The 12,784-nt window shown below is 31.5% G+C and overlaps 1 protein-coding gene across 1 annotated transcript; it reads left to right on the top strand.

Moving 5' to 3' along the window:
* Positions 1–8,155: 8,155 nt before the first annotated feature.
* MONOS_15465 (uncharacterized protein) lies at positions 8,156–9,235 on the top strand (the record flags this gene model as incomplete). Its single annotated transcript, XM_067868342.1, has 1 exon — positions 8,156–9,235. The coding sequence occupies one exon, from the start codon at positions 8,156–8,158 to the stop codon at positions 9,056–9,058; it is 903 nt and encodes a 300-aa protein (XP_067724620.1). The 3' UTR covers positions 9,059–9,235.
* Positions 9,236–12,784: the final 3,549 nt, after the last annotated feature.

The raw sequence follows: 12,784 nt of genomic DNA, 5'->3' as shown, positions 1-12,784 counted from the left end.
ATAATGAGAAAGATATCCTAATAATGTCGTTTCTTCTCATGCTTGCAACCTGGCACTGTCGATAAATTGCTGTTGCATATTTTTGCAGCAAGATATCAAAGAACACTTTTAATTTTTGCCACTGAAAAGCATTTTTGCAAAAATAAAGTATTTCAATGTTGTTATTGAAACGTGAATGCAATTGAGCTTGTTATTGCGATATATTGCTTTTTGCGTTCTATTGGATTCTTCGTATTTGCGTGGACTTCGATCATGAAATTTGCGGAATTTAGATTTGTTTCTTGCGAATTTGCTCTTGTAGTGATTGCACGGAAACCAATCGTCGAATTTAATGAATTTACTGCTTTTGCAGCAAAAATATATTCTGCAACTTGAATATTGCTTTTATTCAAAACAGAATTCTGTACTTCATTGGAAAACTTCTATTTCATGTGAGAATATCGAATCTATCGGATCTTGCTGTGCAATTGCAGGGAAACGATCATTACGTGATTGCTACACGAACTTTAGTATTGTTTCACGTTTATATTTTGCACAAGTGTCTTTAAGTTCAAGAATAGCCATTTATGTTTTATCATGCACAAAATGAGCGTTATTTGTTTATTGGTGTGTAACATTTCATATAGATCAAACACTGATTCAGCATTTTAACAATTACTCCAACAATGCTGAAATTTGATTTTATCGGAACGAAAATTGGACAAGGGGTTGCGAAACAGGAATTACTGTTTTCTTCGGAACAGAATTCAATGTCAAACCACACAGATTACTGATTATGTACCGAAGTTCAGCAAAATACATGCAAACAAAAAAATGGATCTATCTTTATTATTTCTGTTGCATACCTGCATTGGCAGATGTTGGGGCAAGATCATTCGATCTTTTTTTGAATTTTCTGGGAAGCAATGGATTAATGGAGTTGCTTTTGTTTCAACAGCCTTTACAATTGATAGCTATTTAACCTCGAGGCACATATCAGTTATTCTTTATTTTGCAAGTTAAATCGGTTAACTTTACTGTGTGAGACATTTGACAGTTCTCTTAGCACGTTTTGATTGGCCAAATGTTACAATAATTTAGGAATGCTTCAAGAGAATTGATTCTGAGAAAGAGCCAAACAAAAAATCCAGAAAAACCCAAAATTTTCAGAAACATATGCAAACCATTTGACAAAGCAAAGAGACCACTGAAAGATTGAGATAACGTTTTGGCAGAAGTCTGTAACTGCGGAAATGCTGTTTATTGTTCTTGAAGGCCAATGGGCAGAAAATAGGTTATTTTATCGTTTTCTGAATGGAAAGATTTGTTTGAGGGGCATATCTGGAACTGAATAAATGAAACGAGACTGTTGGGGTTAGTCACAATGGATTGATCAAATAAGGCCAAATGGATTCTCCAAATGGGTTTGCATCTTAGACTTGTTTGGGCATGTAATTGGGATGTCAAAAGTTTCTTCCTGTGATTCAATTTGGCAAAACTGAACTGATTTGCTTTGAGATTGTTGGACGTTGTGCTGCACTTTTGAAGGTGTTTGGCAATTTGTTTTGTGATGCTAATGACGCTATTTCTTGGAAGTGGGGTGCTTTCTTCATTTGGGTACCTGCAATTGATGGTGGAAGATCAAAAGGAAATTTGCAGGATGAAGAAGACGATGAAGCATTGAAGATAAACAAGTTGACACGAGCATGCTTTGAAACAGGAAATGAAATGTTTGGAAGATCTGATGAAAGTGTTTGTGTGACGATGAAGATGAAATGATGGCTGTTGTATTTTGGTTATGGTGGCAGAGAAGAAGAGGAAAAAAAAGAAAATGGAGGGGAAAGTTGTTCATTGTTATTTTAAAGCAATGCATGAGATGAAGATGTCAACACACAATTCAGTTGAAAGAGTTGAAGTGAAGCAGATGAAACAGATGGAAGAATGTGTGAATGAATGGATGATGAAGTCTGATGAGAAAGTGGAAGGTCATTCTGAAAGACCAGAGACGAGGCAGAAGAAGAGAAGAGAAGAGAAGAAGAAGAGTTTGTGAGCTGGTTAGAAGAAGATTGGATGCTGGCTGAATGAGTAAGATGTTCGAATGCAGATGTTTGTTGTTGATGGAATATCTTTTATTTCTGAGTGTGATGTCAAAATTGGAGAGAGAATGTTTCAGGAAGACGGAATGAAGAGGTTCGTTGACGTGGATCATTTGGCACTTCTGAAGGAAGGCATTGTCTGATCTCCTGCAAAGATCGTTGTTGATCTTGGTTGTGCACACCCAAATGGAAAACGGCAGACCTGAAAACAAAAAAGAAAGAGATGACAAACAATAAAATGAAGAGAAAAAGAGAGAAACAAAATGAAAAGAAAGAAAAGAAAGAAAGAAAGCGAATGCATGGTTGTCTTATTGTTGCTTTTGGAGAAGTGAAGAGCGATAGACAAAAAGAATGAAAGGGAGAGCAGAATATTAAAAGCACTGAGTGAAGTGGAAAACAAGAAAGACAAGAAAGCTGAAATGGATGGTCATTTCTCGCCAATTCTTTTCATAAATCCGTCATTTATCTTTTTTGCCTCTTTGGAATGAATGTGCTTGTTCCAGGCATCTAAATGCATTGAAGAGGCAAAAATAAGAAATGAAGATATTGAGGAAGAGCATTGGAGGAAATGAACGTGTTGTTATTGCTGAGGGGAAATTGAAAAGATGGTTATGAGAGAAGAACTTCGATCAGAATGCGGATCTGAAGCAGCTGCCGAGTCCTGATCTCGATCTGAAGTGATCTGCACTGATCTAGCAACACAACCATGCATAATTAGCTGCTATTTGCAAACGAATATGTGATGCACTTTAAATGAACAAGATCAAGACGCACCCATAATAATACTATTTGAAGCTCTTAAGTGAAGTTATAAAAATAATTTAATGTGTTATGTTTGCAAAGTTTGTCTTGAAATTTTGAATAAACACACTAAAATTGAAAATTTTTAGGAGAGACATGCAATACAAAGTTAAGGGAAAATATGATCAAAACAAAAATTATTTACAACGATAAAAACATCGTTTATCGTTAAAAAATTGCATCAAATAAAAATAAACACCAATTATTCTTTTGTTCGATGTTTTTTTTTATATATATATATTTGAATATTAAAAAATCGATTTGAAATGAAAATTAGATTCTCTTTCATAGAATAATAATTTATGGTGGGAATAAACTCTCACATTTCTGTTCATAAAAAAGAAAAGTTACATTAGAATTGACTTCACATATCAAATTTAAAAAATTATCGAAAATTGATAAAAAATATTTAGTTGTATATTTATCAATTCTATCATGGTTGTTTTTCCCATATCTTTATGTAATATCCTTGAAAAATCGATTTCAACACTCTATTATCAATTTTCATTTATAGATGAAATGAAATAAGAAAAGAAAATCATCAACAAATCTCAACGAAATGGTTATCATTGTCAACAAAGAGCTATTCAAATGAAATACAAAGGAGAATTAGCTGGAAAAAATGGAAGGCCAAGATATTTATCAGAAGGAGAAGAAGAAAGATAAGAAGAACTTCTTGTCAATTGGGACGATGTTGTCACTCAGCCTACAATAAATGATAACCCAAAAATAGTTTGAATAAAAAAAAATTTTTTTTCGTAAGTTTTTTTTTAGGCAAGGAGAATAAGGATACAACGTTCAGAAAAATTCACTATACATATAGAGATGCTAAGCATGCGATTGGTGAATGATTTTCTTGCAAGGCACAAACAGCACAAAAATTTTCACATAATAAAAATGGGCCATCTTCGACTCAGGGAATCTTTGAAAAGCAATTTTCTTACAATTTTTATGCATTTGCGTGAAATAATGAAACGAAAGAAAGAATCATCCTTCCTTGATTATTCAGTTTGATGAAACCAGCTGCAAATCATCAGACATAAGAGAAAACCAAAGAGTAGTTTCAAACAAATGCACATTCATTCCTTCAGAAAAAATATATCCTCTTCATCATCTCACTCTTCTTTTTTAAGTCACAGCAGATGGATGCCATCTTCCCACTCATTTCCTATTGCCTTGAACATATGAAAAAGAAATCAAAGAATAGTGGAGTAATGACAATTTTATATTACACACATTAAAAAAAAGGTGGATGACAAAAGAATTTTTTGAAGAAATAATACTCACGAATGTCTGACTGTGTATTCAAAAACAACAAGAAAAGGTTATAAGAATAAATAGATACTCTCAAGAATTGCAAGAATCAAAATTTTGAAAAAGAAAAACTGCAATTGAAAGAAAAGATGAAAGATAACTAAAAACATGCACAAAGAATGCAATTACAAAAGAATTAAATACTCAAAAAGAAATATCAAACAATTCAAACTTTGTTGCAACAAATGATCAAGAATAATAAAAAATTATATTGATCAACGAAAAATTCTCTGATGACAATCAATTCGATTCATCTGAAAGAGTTTTTGAATCAGAAAGGAAATCAGGAAATTTTATTAATTATAAAAGCGATATTATTGATGCATTAGATTTTGTATCTGAAGATCAATTAACAAAAGTTTTTCCTGATTCATCTGAGTCTCAACCATATGAATGCTGTTTCAAGTTAGAACCTATGCAAAGTTCTCACCATTTCGAAAAGCATCTTGATTGCGAAGAAAAATATCACTCTTGATGTTTTTATGGACCTTTTTTTTCTTGCTTTAAAGAATCAACATGCTCTTCAAGTTTTATTTTTTGATGATGAGAAAAACGACATCTGCAATTTGCAGTGGAAAGAATAATCCATAATGAGTAAACCACAACAAAAAGATTCTAAATGAGTTGTTAATTGTGAGATAAACCTCAACGAAGAACCTGGTTTTATTCCACCGGCTCTTCTTATTTCTGGCGGTCATTCATCCAAATAGAATCTTCAACTTTGGAAGCGATTTTCAGTTGAAAATGAGGATATTGTTGTTAATTCTGCACAAACATTTCTCATTTTTCAGCCATTCAATAAAAATTCTAACACTGTTTTTAAATGTCAACTCATTATTGTGAGACATAAACCATCAATGAGTGAAATGAAAAGCGAATTCTAACCTTTTGTTTGATTTATTGCAGATTGCTCATATTTGGCTTTTGCTCCGAAAACGATAAAACATGGTTTTAATGAGGCTGGAATAACATTCTCGACAATGAAGCACGTTCTTGATCAGACCATCGACCCTTAACATTTTAGAGGTGAAGCCTGCAAAATAGACATTTCGCTGGTCAATTATTGGTCAGTGCATAACGGACGACGAATTTATTGAGAACTGGCAGATGCATGAAAAAGAAAAAGGATTGCAAACATTAACCAAAAAACCCAAGTCACAAACCAAAATCACAAATCCATGTGGAGTGAGCTTTGATGCAGACAGCTAAAAGAATGAACAAATATTGGAATCTGTTTTGCCAAAACATTCGCAACAAAAGAATTATTAATCACTAATTCAAGAAAAATGAATCGAATATTCAAATTTCGTTGAAGAAGAAATAGAACCTTCCGATTCTCAGAAAGGAGAGGACAACATGTTGGATGTGCTCCTGTTTCAAAATTCAAGAACAAAAGAGATCAAGCTTTCGAACATTTCACGAGTCGTGATGATGAAAGCCTTTCCGAATGGAATTGTTCGAAACTTCCTCATCCTTCAGTCACGAATCTTTTGTACCATCTTCAAAATAATCAAAATCTTGCATTAGAAAATAAAAAATAAAAAAAAGGAGATTTCGAGATGAAAGCGAGAAAGATTACGAAAAGTTGGATAATGATGAAGAAATTAACGAAGAAATTGGTGAAACAACTATCAATAGAATCATACCAAAAATGAACTCCACAAGATCAATAAAAACAATGACAAACAAGTATTCTGATCATTGAATAGTATTTTTTGATTCAGACGATTAAGAAGTCGAAAAAGATATCAAATGAAAAAACGAAAGAATTATTCATAAACGTTATAAGAAAAAAGAATAGTAATTCAGCTTTTTTAATAATATGAATTCTTCACATTATTATTTTTTCTCAAATTATTTCTATGATAAATTTGAAAATAACTCAACCTTATTAAAATAGTTATAACAAGAACAACTAAAAATCATTTCAATTATTAGTTAAAAATAATAAAGAAGTTTTTCACATACTTATTAATTTGCACTCCTAATATCAGTTGTCAAATGATTCAATTTATTGTTTGCTGATGGAAAACCAAAAAAGAAATCATAAAAGGATTTTATTGAATATGACATTTCCATAAAAAAGTTTAAAAGATGACTACAAATAAGTGAATGGTTGAAATAATGCAATTCTGAAAGATCCATTCAAAACTCAGATAGACAACTTTAATGTTCTATTGCGCCACTTTTCATATTTCGAACAATCCTTGTTGATTCTGCATTTGAATAAATTGGAGAATAATACAATATTTGTTTCGTTAAACCTGCTTGAGACTTGAAGAAACTCTCCTTTTCCAATCACAAATGTTTTGCAATAATAATTTATCGCTTCGAAGATAGAAGCAAACACTTTATTGTATTAGTTAATAATTTGTACCAAAACCCCCACGAAAGCGAACTGATGATATGTGAACTGTGAAATATTTATTTATCTGAAAATGATAAATCAAATCAATGAAGATTCTAATTGAACTATGTTTTGCAGCTTGTTAAGAGCCAATACTTGAAAAACAATTGTGTCCAATTTGTTTTTATATTTTCGTCACACAGAATTCAATCATTCATATCTCTTGTTGGAAAAATGAGTTAGCGCTTTTGTCACAAAAAATTTGAATATTAAAAAATTAGATTTATCCTTCGTTTTGATTTATAACGTCTATGTTTTCTGTTTTTGTTTTGATAAAAATGAATTTTCAAAAAAGAAAGAGCTTATTCTTTTTGTTTTTGAATGATTTTCCTTTTTTGGTTAGACATTTCATCTTGATAGTTGAAATTTTCTCATGGGTGGATTTAGAATAAAACACTTTGATCAAAAGCGTCTCACAATAGCAAATATGGGATAAATGAACAGATAATGCAATAAAAAATTAATAAGATAATGGATAAATAAGCAAACGTTTCTTTTAGATAATATTTATAACACAAATTGTTGAATAATTGTTTTTATAATAAAGATTAATTGTGAAAAGCAAAATTAATTCTTATTTGAATTTTGGCTTTATAGAGTCAGTTATTTATCGGGACCTTTTTTTTTAACGGTGCCTAAATTTTTTCATAGAAAATCAAAATTCCCACTTTTTCTATATTTATAAACATTTTCAGTATATAAGCAAGCCCTGAAAATTAGGATAATTTCATTTGAATGCGAAGCCTATTTCCAATGGAGGGGAGATGGGGGGGGGGGGGGGGGTTGATCCCTTCCATCGAAAAAAATAAATAAATAGGTGGGTAACAAGGGGAATAAAACCATTTAAATTCGTATTGAATGTAAATAAAAATTTAATTTCAATGAAAATTGAAAATTAAAATTAATAGATTAATAAATTGGACTTTAGATCATAACCATTATAAAAAAATGAAAATTGCTGTGGAACAAAAGAGAATTGCTGGACTAAGGAAATTACGTGCTGCAATGAAATCTTTCGATTACAGAAGGATTGACAATCGGCTGGAACGGATGGCACGCATTGTGGTTGATGGAGTTGTCAGGATTACAGACGCTATAAACTCCATGGAATTCTCACGAAAAAGGATCAAAAACGCTGTTCGGGCGCTGAGAAGCAAAAGGCTGGTTTCAAAAGCTGGAAGACCGCAATTTGTTATTGGAGACATAGTACAAATTGTGCTGGATGAAATTATCATTGAATCAAGATCTGGAAGCTGTTTTCCTATACGGAAAGTTCGCGAACTGCTTTGTTGTTGTTTAATAATTAATTAACCTTATAAATATATTAGATGGAAAATGCGACAAATGATACAGACAACGAAGACGCCCCATTCATTAACGTTTCAATGGAACCGCTTACCAATTTGAGAAGCACCTTCCCGAGCTGAAGAGAAGTTCGCAGAAAAATGTTGATGTCAATCGCCTTGCATTGTTGTGCCAAAGTGTTCTGCAGCCCTTGTATTCATTACTTAACGGTTTTCACGAAAAAAATGAACGCCACAAAGAACAAATATTCAACATGGATGAGTCATCGCTAAGAGTTCCTACCAATTCAAAGCTGAGCGTGGTTCATCCTAAAAATGAAAATCCAGGATTTCGCAAAGAACCACCAAAAATGACGAATTCCACTCAGGTCGCTGCTGTGGCTGCTGATGGATTTGCACTTCCCTCTGTGATTCTATGGCCTAGCAAGAGTCTTCCTGATGAAATGAAGCCGCTGCTATCACAGACTCTGGATATCTGGCCGAACGGAAGTGGTTGGATGGGCTGCAATCAGTTCAAAAAGTACGCACTAACAACGCTCCTTCAAGGAATTATCGATCGCAGAAAGCGTATGTCACTGGAAAACTTTCGCTTCTCGCTTCTCATCGACTCACACATTTCTCGAGCAGATCCAACAATCTGGAGAGAATTTCAAAAAGAAAATATCGACGTCGTCACCTTCATTCCTCACAGCACACATATCGCACAGCCTCTTGACAGAGGAGTCTTCGCTGTTCTTAAAACAGAGCTGCAGACAAAATATGAACCTCCATCTTCATCGACATCTTCATCAAAAAGAACAGCTCTTGTGGATGTTCTCCCTCAAGCAATTCAAACCGCCCTCTCACCTGCTGTCATTAAAAAAGCCTTCGCAACGAGTGGAGTTCTTCATAACGAATCTGGGCCGATTCTCACGAAGCTGCCAGAAACATCGGAATATCAACCTTCAACTCATTCAAACAGATTCGACTTCTTTGGAAAGTTAATTACTGATGAGAAGCTGCTGAATGATTGGAGTGAACATTTGGGAATTATAGAAGAAGAAAAAGTTGAAAAAGAAGAAAAAGTTGATGATGAAAAGAATTCTTCTGAAGAAATGAAAAAAGAAGAGCAAAAAGACGATAATGAGTTAGAGTCTTTGGTTGAAATGAAAAAATAAAGAGAAAATTTGAAGTGAAAGAAGATGATCATGAAAATGAAAAGGAAGAAATCAATGTAATTGAAAGAAAAAAAGGAAAAAGAAAAGTTGTACGAAAATTGGATTCGTTATTTGTGTTTTTTTAATTTTTATTTAATTTTTTTTCATATCAAAAAAAAAGGTCCCAATAAAAAAAAAGGGTCCCGATAAATAACTGACCCTATAATCAAAATTTTGTCGAAAACATAGATTCATATCAACGAACAGCATTATCAGCTTAAAGTGCCATTGAGAAAATGGAAACTGTTTGTTTTTTGTAATTTGATGTTTTTCAAAAAGAAATATTTATCTTTTGAATCACTATCATTGTTTTTTTTTTTCCGTGAATATGTCAATTTCTTAATTCATTGCTTATCTTTTTTGATATCATTTGTTTTTCAGTTTCAAGGAAATAAACGATCGATTCAAGTGTTCAGATGTGTCACTTTTGATAAGAATAATGAAATTAGCATTTATGAAGTTTTGAGATTTCTATTTGCAAGATTATGATTTTAATCACTTATTCACAAACAATTTTTCACTCCATATTTTTCGAATCGAATAATAAAGAGAAGACCGTGATAAACAAAATTATGATTTTTGCCAGTCAAAAAATCAACAATGAAAGTGAAACAAAAATTGAATGAGAACTTTTGACAAAAAATAAAAGTTGATTCTTTTCAAACAGCGAAAATTTTTTATGTTTTTGTTCTTTTCAATAAATGAATCAAAAACCAAATGAGATGCAAATTCGTAATTTGAATTTCTTAAACTTTCGTTTTAACCAGAGTGTGCGGGTTTTGTACATCACTATTAGTGCATAAAAAATGGAACAATATTTTGTGATTTTTGAATTTTTTTCATTCCCAATTATCGGATCATACCGTTTTTTGAATTTTTTAGCACATCCAGTCTAAACCGGATACAATTGCATCGAATACAATCACATTCGTTTAAAATCACATTTTTCCATGCACAGACATTTTTGGCCAAATTTTCAATCATTTTCCAACTCATAAAATCACAGGGGAAAATATATTTCATAACATTTAATATTATTATGAGCGCTTTTTTCAATGAAAAATCGATTTTTTGATTAAAAATCTCTCATTTTTTATATTTCAAAAATATGTTAAAAAAAGTTATAATGATACTTGAAAATTATATAAATCGTTCTTATAAGCAAATGATGAGTGTTAGTGAAGAACATCCGAAAAGAAAGAAAAATAATCAAAAATTAAGTGATTATAAAATTAATATGGGTACTTATTTTTTTGTTCATCATTTTTTCTAAGTGTTGATTTTTCAAAGGTTGTTTATCATAGAATAGAGATTTTGTATTTTGATAATAAGTCTCATCAAAACCATTTCAAAAACAAATGGGGGAAAATTCGGACATTCAAGCTTTTTTTTGCACAAAGCGTGAAAAAATTGCTTCACTCATAGCTTCATTTCGCTTTCTCAGATTTCAAAATAAATTTGATTTTCATATCCGTAAATAGGCATCGTTGAAATTAAAACAGAAAGGTTTCCAACATTTCACAAATGTCAAAATAAAGAACCATTTTTATAATATTTTTTGATATCAAAAATTCAAAAAAAAAGTGCATAATTTATCAATGAAAATGCTTGAAGCAAAATATTTTGCCCCAAATGTTTTGACACAAATAAAGAAGTTGATGCTTTTCATAAGCCTTATCATTTTTCGGTGTGTAATTTTGATTAAAAAGGGAAATTATCGAAATTTTTGATTGAAGCAATTAGTGTTAAAAAATTATCACACATTCTCTGGTTCAATTTCAATTCATAAATTATAGTTTTCAACGATTGCATTCATTGTCTAACAAACAATGAAAGTTACAAAATATTTTCGAATATTATTCACAATTGAAATATGTATATTATAAAAAGAAAGATAGAAATGAAAGATAGATCAGAAAATTATGACAACTTTTTCTTCAAACAGTTTTTTCAAGATTCATTATTTATGCTATTATTTTGTTGCTTCGAAAGTTATGAATTTAAAAACAAGCTGTATAATTCATTTCCATGAATTTCATTTAACCAAGCATAAACAGCGTGATAGCTCTTCAATCATCTTTGCATGGAACAATATTCTTTGGATTGCTTGAGCAAAGCAACGAGATAAGAGATTTGAGGTCTGTTGCAAGTCATTCAATTCGAAGATTTTTGAAAATTTTAATTGTGGATAAAATATTCCCCAAAATATTGCTGTATGTCATAAAGAGTGTTCAACATATGACATAGAAGCAAATGCAATACGAAACTTTTCAAAAGATTAAAAAAAATATGATTCAAACTCACTTTTGGACTGCACTCCTTCAAAACAAAAAATCAGTTCTGTTCACTTCAACAGAAGAGAATCAGAAGAGCGAAATAAAAATTCCTTTTCTGACAATTCTGATTAATTTCCAACTGAATTATCGAAGATAGCATAGTCTGAGAAGAGGAGCAAGTTTGAACAGTTGAATGTTTTTCACAAAGAAACAAAACCTAAGAAGAAAAAAGAATTGTTGCTTCAAAAAGAAATAAATTCCCTAATTTCAACTCATTGAAAGAGAGAAGAGATTTTCAACTTGTAGAAAATTAATCATATGTCTAAATTTTTTTGAAAAGTTCCTTTTGTTTTATTTTCAAATAAAGAAAAAATTTCATATTTCGATCTAATTTCTGTTCTCTCTTGTGAAACTTCACATAAATAGATATTATGCCAATGTCAAAAATTTTGTTTTCTTGAAAGCGAAATTTGGTGAGTGGGAGAATAAAATTGATGAAAATATGAAATTATTTTTCTAATTGAAAATAAAAAAAAGGAACTTTTCTAAAAAATTTTGACATATGGAAAGTCATTCCGTTAAAAACGAAGATGATAATGAAACCTACGGAGTTCTTTTTGACTCTCTATTGCATAACCCAGATGATGAACATCTTCGGCTTCCAATTGACTTTCAAATTAAATTTGGAAACATGGTTCAATTGGAAATAAGCGCAATTCCTAAGCAGTGTCCAAAGAAAAGATTGACAATTCACGACAAAATTGTGGTTTATATGGAATGACTTTAAAGCAAAACAACGTTAAAAAGGATTATCTTTTCTGTTGGCATTTCAGAGCCAATGGCTGACAATTTAACTCAAGAATATATGACCTTTTTAATAAATGCTCTCAAAAAGATGTTTTTAAATCCTCAAAGGCCTCAATAGCCTTTGAATGAAGTTCATTTATATGTTGCCCTTTTAATTAACGAGGCACCATCAAAGTTTCAGCTCCTCCAATTTTATTTGGAGATTCGATGTTGTCATTTGGAACACACAATTACGCTAATAGTTTGAAATTAGAAATAATTGTTTCCGCGTGGTATCCACATAAAGCTTTATTTGCGTCAAATGCAGTAATGGGAGGTGTTCATGATGTGACTTTGTTTCGTGAAGGAAAAGAAAGAGATGTTCATTATTTGAAGATGACTGACAAATAAAAAAACATTTCGACACTCTTCACTCAAACAAATGGGTAATTGTTGCAGATAAAGGCAATCAGGGTCATTTCTCGGATATTGATGTTATAATACCAATTTGAAAACACTCTCTGAACAGCAAATTATCTTTTTGTCAAAATAATTCTTTTTGACACCTTCAACATTCATTTCATGTTTATCACCTAATTATTTTCCTTGCAACTCATCGTTGAGA

This window comes from Monocercomonoides exilis (genome assembly GCF_001643675.1).
Source record: "Monocercomonoides exilis strain PA203 chromosome Unknown scaffold32-1190040, whole genome shotgun sequence".
Taxonomy (NCBI): domain Eukaryota; phylum Preaxostyla; order Oxymonadida; family Polymastigidae; genus Monocercomonoides; species Monocercomonoides exilis.
This window is presented reverse-complemented; position numbering and strand designations above follow the sequence as displayed.